Here is a 13181-nt window from a genome sequence, read left to right as displayed (position 1 = left end):
AATAAGAAGGAGGGTTTATCTCTGCTTTTATTTGAAGTTTCACCAGATGTTTTGGAAATAACATAAATAGATGCATGCATTTACGAGCTGATGCTCAAATGCACACATATATCAACATCTAGTTCACTGCTTCCATACAAGCCATGTGGGTAACAGAAAATATCATTTATCCACCGATCCTTCTCCTTTTCTTGCTGTTTCTCCTCTGTTTCTACCATATTAAACTCATAGAGTGACTTTGCACAACACCACCAGTCTTGTTCAAGATATTCTGTGCAAAAGGGCCCCTAGGACAGTGGAACAGCTTCACATTATTGACATAAATGATGTTCATGGTGCCTGCTAAATATTCAGCTAAATGACACACGAATGAATGTGAAAAAACAATCCTGGAAAGTCAGTGGGAACCTGGTGTGCTGGGTACAGGACCTGGACAGCAGGGTGGGAGCTGGTGATGGGTGTGAGGAAAGACCCTAGTTCATGTGGACATGTCTTTTGGGGTTGTACAGATCTCCACTCGCTCCTACAATCCTCCCACAGGAATTTATGTCACAGGAGGTTGGGCTACTCGGAATCCAGCAAGGGCCTTCAGCTTCAGGACCGGGCCAGAGATGCCCTGGGAGCATCAGCCACATGGTTCTGGAAAGGGCTGCACACCCAATGGGGAAGCAGAAGGTAGAGAAGTCAGGGATGAAGTGCTGAGGGTGATCTGCCCCTACCTGAAAGGAGATTGGAGCATGGAGGGTGTTGGTCTCTTCTCCCAATGAAAAAGTGATGGGATCAGAGGAAATGACCTCAAGTTGCACCAGGGGAGGTTTAGATTGGATATTAGGGTTGTCGGGCACTGGAACAGGTTGCCCATGACAGTGGTGGAGTCACCATCCCTGGAGGGGGTTAAAAGACGTGTAGATGAGGCTCCTGGGGACATGATTTAGTGCCACTGTAAGGTTAACGGTTGGACTTGATCTTGTGGGTCTTTTCCTACCAAAATGATTTTATGATTCTATGTTTCCATTTAACTCAACAGGGTAGAGGTCTACACTTGCAGAAAGCCTGAGGTCACTTGCTGTTGATGGAGAACACTCTTGTAAATCCAGCTTGAGGAGAAGAGAAGGAGAAGACACTCTGCTTCCTCCCTGCTGGCCGACACTTCTGGACATGTCCAGGTTGTGGTCCAGGAGGAGCTGGACAGACAGCTTGGGGGACACACTGCTCTAAGGCCTGTAAGGTCTCCTGGGGGCTTTCTGCAGGATCAGGCCCCTCCAGGGGGATGTGGCAGGGACAGATGCTGTGGGGCTGGCAGGAGGAGGGAGATGAACGGGACCTGCTCTGCAATGCCCAGCCCCACTGTGGAAGAGAGAGATGGAGGTCCCACCCCACTCTGTGGTGGGGCCTCTGGGATGGATCAAGTGTGTCCCACCGAAGGGACACACTAACCAGCACAGCCTGATGTATGAAACCACGGCTGCTGGGGACGAGGGACACCCGTAACTGGCAGGACGAGGACTGGAGTTGCACTTCTCAGGAGGAAGCAGAGCATCTCCATCACACCACACCAAACACCCTGACCCTGCAGGGACTGCCGGCTTTGGTGTCCCCACGTCACGCTCAGGCAAGACCGTCCCCAGGGACAGACTCAGTGGTGCCCCCAGCATCCCCAGTTGCTTCTCCTGCCACCAACCCACCACCACCCCAGAGCCAGCAGGCACAGCACACCCTCCGTCACAAAGAAACAGCCACACGTCCCCACCACTGCAATGCCAAACTGTTCATCTTTATTCAAGCCAGGAAAAGCAGCTTCTGCCTCAATGACACCAGGTCTGTGGTGGGATGTGTGCAGCCCATGAGCACCCAGGAGGAGCAGCGCTTCCACTCCTGCTGTCACAGCACCTGGGGACAGCAGGGGCAGGGACAGGAGATGACATCAGGAGACGGTTCCAGGAGCCAGAAGCGAGGGGGATGTCCTGCTTGAAAAGTTCAGGGTCTTCAACCCCATAATCTGGAGGAAAAACACACACCATGAAGTCACTTGCTTCTATTTTGTTTTCCTTCCTTTACTTTCTCAAAACATGTATCACCTCTCCTAGATATCAACGACAAGGGTGTACTAAGACGAATCTGAATGGAGATCATACCCAGTCCATATTGCAGATTCCTCTCCTTAGTGGTGACTCCAAGGCTTTGCAGAGACATCAGGGGGAGAATCCTGTGTCCCACACTACCCAAGGGATGCTCTTCTCCAGCCTGCACGACCTTGGGCTCCTTCAGCCCCACTCAGGGCAGGTCCAAGCACCTTTGCTTTCCTCCCCTGGCCTCTGCCTTAGAATGTGTAAAGCACTGAGCCGTAGGATAGGCAGGGGTACCTGGACGCAATGACATCTCTTCCTGCCATCACAGTAGCATTTCGAATCCCAAAACTTACCTTTTGCAGCAAAAGAAAAATTTTGAACATTTTCCACTGACGACAAAGGGGAAAGAGCACTTCAGAAATCCGCAGTAACCATTTGCTCGAAGACATTCTTTCTTATTTCCTGGAGCCCAGGTGGATCCTGCAAGGTTAAAGAGGTCAAAGAAAGTGAGAATGGAATAACTGTGAAAAACCATGTCTGGTTCCAGACAGGCTGATGCTGTCCCTGGGTCTGAGTCTTCTATGAGAAATGGACTCCAGTTGCACCAGGGGAGTTTTAGATAGTATATTGGGAACAATTTCTTCATGGAAAGGGCTGTGGGGCATTGGAACAGGCTGCCCAGGGCAGTGGTGGAGTCACCATCCCTGGAGGGGTTGAACAGATGTGTAGATGAGGTTCTTACAGACATGGGTTAGTGCCAGTGTTGGATTAAAGGTTGGACTCAATGATCTTGAGGACCTTTTCCAAGCAAAATGATTCTATGATTCTATTTGCATCAAGCACCAAACCAAACATCTTTACCCCTCCAGGAGGAGGTTATCTTTTCTGCATCAGTGACTGTTCACGTCGGGAAAGTTGTAGGGAAAGATCAGCGTGAGGTCAAGGACTCTGTTCTGGCTTTTCAGCTGCTCAGCATTCATCAGAGCAAATACTTTCCCCAAAGTTATGTGTCTTTGACAAATCTGGTCATTTCCCAGGACACAGAGGACCGCGCTGATGGAGCTCACATCTCACCACGTCTCCCCTCTTCCCTCTCACCTGCAGCACCCTGGGCCAACAGGAGCAACAAGGGAAAGAGCAGGTACAGTATCCGCATGGTTGATGCCTGTCCCGGGTCTTCACAAGGCTGCAGAGAGGACACAGAAAGAAAATAAAGGCATAGAGAAGCATGGACACACATGGTGAATCAGAGAGCAGATCTCCAACAAAAGGAGATTATAATGGTTTGTAGCACTTCAACTTCACAGATATCCTGGGGGCATTTCAGGAAGCACCAGCATGTTGGACAATCTGGAGTTTATTTCATTGTCTTTTTCACAGCTCTTCCTGATGTTTTCTTCGAAAAACAGACTGGCGGATTTATGCCTAGTTGTTACCACTTTACACAAAACAACCTCCATTGAAAATCAGATTATAAGGAAAGAATAATTACTTTTACAAGTTATAGTCCCACAAGACTTCTGTAGGGCAGAATTTTCCAGAGAGACAGGACCAAGGGGTGACACAAGACACACTTCCCAGCACAGTCAGCAGATCAGGATTACCACAAGGGCATTTGTTCTCTCCCTTCTGCCTCTTCTTAATCAAATGCCACAGCAGAGAAGGTTTGCACATCAGGAGATGCTTCTGCCAGCACTCAAAGCTGTGCCCACACTCATATCAGGGTCAAGAACTTAGGGAATAGCTTATATCTGGAGATGCCACATTATATGAAGAGCTAGCCAATGCCATCACATCAGCCAGTTCAAATTGGCTGCCCCAAACACCCTTTCCCATCTATCTCTGCTTCCCTGGGCTCAGGAAAGTCCTCCCAGCTTGGCTTAGGAGTGACCATCCTCAACTCAAGATCATTCCCAGGCTTCCCAGTAAAGACACCCCCAGTCCCACTCTCACTGCCCCTGCCCCATGCAGCACTGACCAGGGGAGGAGCAGGAGGGCAGGGAAGTGTCTTGGTGGCCAGGAACAGCAACACAAATCAACCTTTTGAGTCAGCTGAGTGCCTGAAAGGAAGGAAAATCTCTGTCCTGCTGTGGGGAAAGCATCAATTTCCTTGGCTCAGGACAGTCCCCATTCCCTTGGAACAGAAGATCTCGGGTACCAGCATCAAGGCACTTTTCCAGTCTCCCTTATCATTAGGAAAATCTATTTACATCTTCCACACATTCTGGGTTCTTAAGACTCACGTGAAGGATTTTATTGTCTTTCCCAGGCAACTCTGATGCTTTTTTATAATCAGAGACACTTCCAACAGTTTGTCATTAAGACGGTTCCAGGAAGATGGATTTTCAGAGACACTGAATGAGTGGCCAGCCTGGAAGAGACCCCAGCATCACCTACCTGTAGAAGGTGTTGGTTCAGAAGGTGTTGGCAACAGGCTTTGACAATCCAAGCAGGAACCACTTGCACCTGGGTGTGTTAAGATCAGGGAGTATCACTTTTCCCAAAGCACCCTGGTTTTATACCATTGCCAGTGGGTGAGACTTGCTTGTTCCCATGGCCACATCTCCTGCAGGCCAATCAGAAAGTGACCCATCTGCGTGGGGATGATGGGGATGGACCTTGTCCCTCCCACTGGAGGTGGGAGACGCTGAGGTGCCTCCTGGGGGCTGTTGAAACCTTCACCGTTATCCCCATGCAACACTTCTTGTGACACCCCATGGCACAGGGGGCACGTGGGCTGTTGTGGTTGCTGAAGAACCTTTGGAATGGACAAAGTAATGGGTTAGTGCAGACACCAGCACCAGCCCAGTCCCAGAAGGGAGTCCTTCTTTGTCTCTTCTCATCTGACTGAATAATGAGGGTGTAATGAGCAAGGACACGTGGAATATTGAAAACCTTCCTACCTCTAGACACTGCAAGAATATCTTCTAGAGCCAGATGTCTGTGCACCTGATATGACAAAGGCGATAAGCATGAAACTGTATCTCTAGTGACTATTTGCATAAAGTGAGAGCAGAGTCATAGAATCATGGAATAGTTTGTGTTGGAAGGGATCTCCAAGCTCACCTAGTCCAACCCCTGCCATGAGCAGGGACATCTTCAGAGATGTCAGAAGAGGGGAGTGATGCTTCCTCCTCTCTGGCTGGAGGGAGAAACAGGAAAAGGAGCTTTTGGGATGGACATTTGAGGTGCCAGTAACTACAACCAGTCCTCTTTGCTCTCCTCCTCCTGATGCTCCAGGGAACAACATGTAAGATAAGAATTCATTAAGTGTATGGAAAAATGGAGGATTTATCTGATACTACAGTGAAGCTTCCCAGTAGATAATGAGTTTCCCTACAAACATAAAGCAGATGAAAGAAGACAGAAGTCAAACCTTTTGATACAATGATTTATTTTTCTTTCACTGATATCACGATTCAGCTGTGACTTTTCATGGTTGCTGTGGCATCCCCCACGGGGTCCCTCACACCCCATGTCTTTAAGGAAAGGCTCCTGCTGCAGGTTCTGTAGCTGGGACTGGAGCTGGAACCCTGTAAGCTCTCATAGTCCAGGGATGGGGTTTTGACGCCATCTCCATATTTCCTGTCCCATGTCTTTCCAATTCAGCAGCACTGGCCACAGAAGCCCTGCTGGAGAGGAGGAGGAGGAGGGAGGAAGGCAGATCCTGCTTCCACCCTCAAAATCCTTCCTTGTGCCAGGAGGGAGCCAGCAGACATGCTGGAGGCCCTTTGCTGGAGTCTGCTGTGGGATGATGGTGACCATCCCACCCCAGCGCCATAAACACCCCCCTGCTTTCCGTTGGAAAATTCCCCTTGGCTGTTGGAGAAAGGAGAGAACATACATCCCAGGCACATGGAGAAAACCCTGGGTTGACTTTGCTGGGCTGCAGTGACCCGGCATCCTCCAACACCTCCCACCAGCATCTGCAGAGAGTGCAGGGGCCTTCCTGGGCCCCAGTTTGTCCCATATTTGCCCAGCCAATAACGAGATCGAGAGTAAATTTCCAGTGTATGCATGGATAAATAGAAAAACACCAATGTACAGTCTGACCCTTCCAATCAGAGCAATGTCCTGGTGCACTTGGGCACAGACATCTCCTGCATAGCATCCAAGGAGACTCATTTCCCACTGAGCAGCAGGATGGTGCCTCCCTTGAACCCACCGTCACTTGGGCTGAGCACTCATCACAAGGAAGGATCATTACCCCCTGCAAAAGAGGCTGACATGGAACTAAGTTCCTGGGAAAAGAAAGGAGGCTGGGCTTATAAAGCCAGGATTGGAGTTGCACTTCCCAGGAGGGAGCAGAGCATCTCCATCACACCACACCAAAGGCCCTGACCCCACAGGGACTGCCAGGCTCAGTGTCCCCACACCACGCTCAGGCAAGACCGTCCCCAGGGACAGACACAGTGGTGCCCCCAGCATCCCCAGCTGTTTTTCCTGCCACCAACCCACCACCACCCCAGAGCCAGCAGGCACAGCACACCCTCCGTCACAAGGAACAGCCACACGTCCCACCCGCTGCAATGGCAAACTGCTCGTCTTTATTCAAGACAGGAAAAGCAGGCTCTGTGACAGTGACACCAGGTCCATGATGGGGTGTCTCCAGCCCGTGAGCACCCAGGAGGAGCAACGTTTCTACTCTTGCTGTCACAACACCTGGGGACAGCAGGGACAGGGAGGGGAGAGGACATCAGGAGATGGTTCCAGAAGCCAGAAGCGAGGGGTATGTCCTGCTCAGGAAGTTCAGGGTCTTCAACCCCAGATACTGTATGAAGAAAGCAGAGAAGCACATTACACACAAAGGTTTATCGGGCACTGGAACAGGCTGCCCAGGGCAGTGGTGGAGTCTCCATCCCTGGAGGGGTTTAAAAGATGCAGAGATGAGGTTCTGAGGGACATGGGTTAGTGCCAGTATTGGGTTAATGGTGAGACTTGATCTTGAGGGCCTCTTCTAACCAAAATTATTCTGTGAGTCTATTCTATGTTGTAACTTTTTTTCTCTTCCCCCCAGTGTCTCTCATCTCCTCTCCAATTAGAAGCAAGAGGAGCTAGATAAGACTCAATATCACAGAGGTAAATTCCAGTAATTTCGGTTGTCTTGGACCTGTGTTTTACTCACTGGTGGCAGCCTTGTTTCCAAGTCTCTTCAGAGACATTGGGAGGAGGATCCCATGCCTCACACTACCCAGGGGACAGCCTAGATGAACTTTGAAGGTCACTTCCATCCCAAACTATTTGATGGTTCTCATTTGGACAGCACAGCTGATCTTTCTGCATTGACTGTGGGCAAGTCTTGTGGGGCTGAAGGAGAACAGGGATGCACTGGCTGACCTTGGGCTCCTTCAGCCCCACAGCATGAAGGTTCAAACCCACGAGGACTTTTCCCTTCTTTCCCTAGCTTTTGCCTCTAAGCATGAAGGCATGAAGGTGTGAACCAGGAGTTGGCTTGAAAGACAATAATAACTATCTGAACAGGAGAACTTACAATTTGCAGCAGTGGCTGAATCTTGTACAAACTCCTGCATATTTATAGGGGAAACGGCAGCCCCCGAGCACGCAGAATCCCTTCCGTCGTATGCATCCGTCTGTGCTTCCTGGTGCCATGGAAGATCATGCACAGAGAAAAAGTTAAAAGAATGATCTGGAAGAGCAGCGTGCGGTCACAGAAAGGACAAGCCTGCTCATGAATTCCAGGCCAGTCATTGTATGGGCTTATCTTCAACCTCACCATAGCCGCGTCTTCAACAGCAACATATCTCACCTAGAAAGACTCTTTCACTCTAATGTGGTTGCACACGAGAACAGACACTGAGAAGGACCAGCGTGAGGTTGAGGAAGAGCCATGCTGGCTCCCCAGCTGTGTGTCCACCCCAGCTACCCGTTCACCACTGCCCGGACCAGCGGAACTGGCGCATCCACATCCCTGTCCTGGCTGCACCCTGCTTTTGAGTGACCCCTGATGGAAAGTCCTTGCCCAATCCTGGTTGGTTTCACACCTTGGGCCAACAGTGCTTTGGGACACGCAGGTTCAGTGCTACTGGAGAGGTCTAAGCTAAAGACGTGGTGGCCAGTTGTTTCTGGCCACTGGGGTGCAGAAGGCTGCATCGCGGCTTTCAGACACTGTCTAAATTGTTCATCTCCACCAGAACATCTCAGCTAGGTCAGACAGTACCAGGATGGCTTCAGGGTTTAAGAGACAGGCATGCCAAAGGGTCCCCAAACTGTGCTACAAAGCGTGAGCAGACAACTCTTCCCCAAAGTGTCCACATTTTGGACAACTAAGATGGTCTGTGCAGTCGGCACCTACAGTGACTTCAATAGCAGCTCATCCAGAGACCACCCTCTGGAGCAGCACCAATCACAGGGGCTGGGGCCCACAGCTGAATCCCTACCCAGCCCACAGGAGCAGCCAAGCCCTTTTGGGCTGGATTCTTCCACATCCAGTGGAAGAAACAGCTGTAGATGCACCCAAATGTACACCATGGCATGGCTTTTCACATAGGAGCTCAAAGATGACCATAAAACTATTACCTCCTAGTATTTGACAAAGTAGGTCACTTTCCAGGACATGGAGGACACCACAGATAGAGCTCACACCTCACCCCATCTTCCCTCTTCCCCTCTCACCTGCAGCACTCTGGACCAAGAGGAGGAGCAAGGGGAAGAGCAGGTACAGGATCTTCATGGCCAATGTCTGTCCCAGGTCTTCACAGGGCTGCAGCTGGGAGACACCAAAACTCCTGGAGATGACAGCACACAGTAATATGCTGTATTTCAGAGGGTCTATCTCAAGTGACAGAAGACAATGCCTTCTGTGACCTGTTCCCAGGGATATCTGTCAGATATGTGACTTTTGCATATCCTGGGAGCAGCTGTGGAAGTATCTGCCTGTTGGGCAATCCAGCTGATATTTTTACATCGTCTTATTTCTCAGTATTCACTTTGTACTTTCTTAAAGAACACATGGGAGAAGTGATGCCTGACTACTGCACTTTTAAGCAAAACAGCATTCAAAGGCATGTGGAAAACACAAACAGAATATTTTCCCTTGGAAGCTGCACCCCCTCAGGCTTTATGCATCCAACACTTATCTCACAAGGAGAAATAAATAGGTCTCTGGAGAGACAGGGCCAAGAGTGAGACAAGATAGACTTTCCAATGTAGTTACCAGACACACCTGCGTCTCTTTACGCAAGGGCCAAACTGGAGAAGGTTTGCATATCAGGAGGTGATCATAACAACACTCAACTCAATGCCAGTAGTTAAACCAGGACCAAGAACTGACTCAGGTCCTGGAGTTGAGGGAAATGTACCCGGAGATGCCTGGTACTTAAAGGAGGCTCTCCATGACCATTATGGTCGATTTATAGCAACCTTCCAAGTTAATGTAACCATGAAAGGATGGAAAATCCCTGCTTGAACAGCATCTCCCTACTTTGTCAAGGACAGACCCCACGTGGCTCAGCACGTGAGGTCTCAGGGACCTTCCTCAAGCCCCAAGACACATTTCCAGTCCCAGCTGTAGTCAGGAAAACCAGTCTCACTTTCAACATATTCTGGGCTCTGATAATCATGGACTCATACAGACAATTAGTGGTCTTTACTGGAATGATCAGATGGCATCATTACACACACAGATACTTCCAACCCTTTGTCATTTAGAAAATTTCAGGAGGTGAACAGAGAGGGCTAATGGGCAGCTGTCCATAAAGAAACCCCACAGTTACCCACCTGATGGAGGTCTTGATGTACAAGTCCCACCAGACCCACCAGGAACCTCTCGTGTCCAAACGCTCTTGGGGTCAGGAAATACTGCTTTGCCCAAAACACCCTGGTTTTATACCATTGCTGGTGGGTGGGACATGTGCTTATTCCTGCTGACACATCTTCCCTTGACCAACCAGAAAGCAACCTATCTGATGGGGGTGATGGGGTCGCACCTTGTCCCTCTCTGTGGCAATGGGAGAGACTGAGGTGCCTCCTGGGGGCTGTTGCAATCCCCACCGTTATCCTCATGCAACACGTCTTGTGACACCCTGTGGCACAGCGGGCACGTGGGTTTGGCATGAACTGCCTGGGATGGACAAAGCAAACCAGCTGATGCAGGGAATAGCAGCAACAACGGAAAAGTTTTCTTCATTGTGTCCTCTCGCTTTATTAATGATATAAATAATCAACTAGCATGAGATGTGCAAGATTATGCTGAGTATTGCAAACCTGCTCACCTTTGTACATTGTGAGGAAAGCTTTACCTCTCATTTTCCTGCAAAAGGGTTTTCTGGCTAGTTTGGAAATGACACATAACTGCTGCAGCAATACGCCTGTATGAGCTGGTGAACGCCAGTCTCTCAGTTCAGTTCGCTACCTCCACATCAGTCATGCTACACAGAACCACAGAGAGCAGAATCATAGAATAGTTTTGGCTGCAAAAGACCTTTAAAATCATCAAGTCCAACCGTTAACCTCACACTGCCAAGTTCACCACCGAACCATGTCCCTAAGAACCTCATCTACACATCTAAACCCCTCCGGGGATGGTGACTCCACCACTGCCTGGGTAGCCTGTTTCAGCGCCTGGCAACAACTTCCTGGAATAAATTTTTCCTAATATCCCATTTAAACCTCCCCTGGTGCAACTTGAGGCCATTTCCTTGTCTTGTTGTTCATTACTTGGGAAAAGAGACTAACTCCCTCCTTGCTACAGCATCCTTTCAGATCATGTATTCTAAATAAAAGCAGTCTTTCTCTTTCCCTTTCTCTCCTCTCTGTCTGCGCTCTGAAACTCATGAGTTGACTGCTCGACACCATCAATCTGGTTCAAGTCGTCTGGACCAAGGAGCCCCTGGGAGAGTGGAACAGCTTTGCCCTGCGGGGATGAAGAGTGTTCGTGTTGACTGCTGCAGGCTCCATATAATGAGAGGGGAGCACAGGTGAGGAAAGGCCATGACAGGTAAGGGTGACCCCCAACATCTCTCAACAAATTTTCCAGTTCAGGAAAGCACTGACAGTGACAGCTTTGCCTTTTTGGAAGGGAAAGGCTTCACCAAACCAGCCAGGGTCACTAGTTGGTCCCATGTGTACTTGTGTGTGGACATGCACATGTGTTGAACCACTGAGAGAACTTAAAGCATGAGGCTTGTTCCAGCAGACAGGCAGAGGACACTGTCTTGGATGGAGAATGGTATTGCCATCCCAGATTGCCTCGAGGTGGTCAGAGAGGAAACAACACCTGTTTACTCCTTGTAGACTACAGATTTGGACATTTCCGGGCCATAGTCAATGACACCCGTCTCAGAGGTCACCTGGAGCAGGAGATGCATGGCCTCCTGTCTGCTGGGATGAGGTGTGCAGCAGCACAGCTCCCGCATGGCCACAGCCAGGAGTGCTGCATCTTGTGTAGGACACGGAGGAGCAGCAGTGCCTTTAGGAGAGGTTGGGTGGGCAACCCTGGCCATGCCCGTTCAAAGGACACACACTCAGAACACCCTGTGCAACAAGCCGTGGCTTCCAGGGACATGGGACGGCTGTGACTGACAGATTCAGGTCCTGCTACCCATGAGGGAGATTCTGCAGAGCAGCTCCATCACAAACACACCAAACACCTTGGACCAACAGGGACTGCCAGGTTCAGTGTCCCCACACCATGCCCAGACAAGAACATCCCCAGGGACAGACACAGTGGTGACCACCAGGACCTTCTCCTGCTGCCAACCCACCAGCACCCCCAGAGCCAGCAGTCACAGCACAGCCCCACCGCAAGGAAACAGCCAGGCGTCCCACCACTGCAATGCCAAACTGCTCGTCTTTATTCAGGAAAAGCAGGCTCTGTGACAGTGACACAGTGGGTCCATGACGGGGACCCAGGAGGAGCAGCGCTTCCACTCCTGCTGTCACAGCTCCTGGGGACGGCAGGGACAGGGAAGGGAGACGACATCAGGAGATGGTTCCAGGAGCCAGAAGCGAGGGGGACGTCCTGCTCAGAAAGTTCAGGGTCTCAACCCCAGATACTGTATGAAGAAAGCAGAGAAGCTCATCACCTCTTGTAACTTATTTTTCCCTTCTTTCCATTATCACGTACTTCTCCTGCTATGACAAGTATGTCTATGGTCCAAGAGAATCAGGCTCAACAGAGATGAAGTTCAATCCTTACTGCAGACAGTTTAGACCCATCTCGGCAGCCTTAACTCCAAGTCTATGCAGGTGCAGCAAAACCAGGATCATGTCATCGATGCTGTCCAAGGACAGTGAATTATTCACTCTTTGCCAGCTTGGGAGAGCCCTCTGCAAAGCCTGCAGGAGTCTCATGCGACTGAAGGAGACTGGGGAGACACTGGCTGACCTTGGGCCCCTTCAGCTCCACAGCAAACAGGTTCAATGAATCATAGAATGGTTTGGGTTGGAAGGGTCCTTAACAATCAGCTGGTTCCCCTCCCCTGCCATGGGCAGGGAAACTTTCCACTGGACCAAGTTGCTCAAAGCCCCATCCAACCTGGCCTTGGAAATCTCCAGCGACGGAGTATCCACAACTCATTCAGGAAACCTGTTCCAGTGTGTCACCACCCTCATGGTGAAGAAGTTCATCCTTACATCCAATCTAGATCAAACCCACAAGAGTTTTTCCCTTCGTTCTTGGGCCTCTCCCACAAAGCATAAATGCAGGACAGTATTTACCAGGCATTGGCTATAAAGAATGTTTTAACAGATACTTCTGCAGATAAAGGAGGAAACTGTGTCCTGAGCCAGGAATCCAGACCTTACCTTCTGCAGCAGTGGCGATAGCTTGAACACCTTCCAATAGGTGTTGTAGGGAAGCGGCAGCCCCCAATAGTGCAGAATCCACCTCTTCGTCTGCATTGGGCTTCGTTTCCTTGTTTCCATGGGGAATGACACACACAAAACAACTAAAATGACAACCTGGGAGAGCAGCGTGTGGTTGTAGAAAGGCAGACACTCTCCTGAAATTGGCATTTCAGGACAATATATGGGCACCTCTTCAACCTCACCATAGCCCCATCTTTCATAGCAATGTGTGTCACCTAGAAGGACTCCTTCACTCTAAAGTGGGTGCACGCGAGAACAGGCACTGAGAAGGACCATGAAGCCAAG

The 13181-nt window shown here is 50.0% G+C and overlaps 2 protein-coding genes across 2 annotated transcripts; both read right to left on the bottom strand.

Annotated features, from left to right (window-relative positions):
- Positions 1 to 715: 715 nt before the first annotated feature.
- Positions 716 to 4596, bottom strand: LOC136100147 (ostricacin-2). Its single transcript, XM_071807288.1, has 4 exons — positions 4467 to 4596; positions 3168 to 3255; positions 2423 to 2549; positions 716 to 719 (listed from the first exon to the last, which is right to left on the bottom strand). The coding sequence occupies exons 2-4, from the start codon at positions 3223 to 3225 to the stop codon at positions 716 to 718; spliced, it is 189 nt and encodes a 62-aa protein (XP_071663389.1). The 5' UTR covers positions 3226 to 3255; positions 4467 to 4596.
- LOC136100036 (antimicrobial peptide THP1-like) lies at positions 4484 to 9897 on the bottom strand. Its single transcript, XM_071807287.1, has 4 exons — positions 9807 to 9897; positions 8703 to 8815; positions 7561 to 7669; positions 4484 to 4535 (listed from the first exon to the last, which is right to left on the bottom strand). Exons 2-4 carry the CDS (start codon positions 8758 to 8760, stop codon positions 4484 to 4486), a joined length of 219 nt encoding a protein of 72 aa, XP_071663388.1. The 5' UTR covers positions 8761 to 8815; positions 9807 to 9897.
- Between the last annotated feature and the right edge of the window lie 3284 nt (positions 9898 to 13181).

Source organism: Patagioenas fasciata, chromosome 3, assembly GCF_037038585.1.
Source record: "Patagioenas fasciata isolate bPatFas1 chromosome 3, bPatFas1.hap1, whole genome shotgun sequence".
Lineage (NCBI taxonomy): Eukaryota > Metazoa > Chordata > Aves > Columbiformes > Columbidae > Patagioenas > Patagioenas fasciata.
This window is presented reverse-complemented; position numbering and strand designations above follow the sequence as displayed.

Bases quoted from the DNA above. Each gene is read 5' to 3' on its own strand.
- LOC136100147 (XM_071807288.1), bottom strand. From the start codon at position 3,225: ATGCGGATACTGTACCTGCTCTTTCCCTTGTTGCTCCTGTTGGCCCAG. The intron at 2,550-3,167 runs GTGAGAGGGAAG...TTAACCTTGCAG, and splicing joins GTTGGCCCAGGGTGCTGCAG to GATCCACCTGGGCTCCAGGA.
- LOC136100036 (XM_071807287.1), bottom strand. From the start codon at position 8,760: ATGAAGATCCTGTACCTGCTCTTCCCCTTGCTCCTCCTCTTGGTCCAG. The intron at 7,670-8,702 runs GTGAGAGGGGAA...CCATGGCACCAG, and splicing joins CTTGGTCCAGAGTGCTGCAG to GAAGCACAGACGGATGCATA. The intron at 4,536-7,560 runs GTAAGTTCTCCT...TAACACACCCAG, and splicing joins TTCAGCCACTGCTGCAAATT to GTGCAAGTGGTTCCTGCTTG.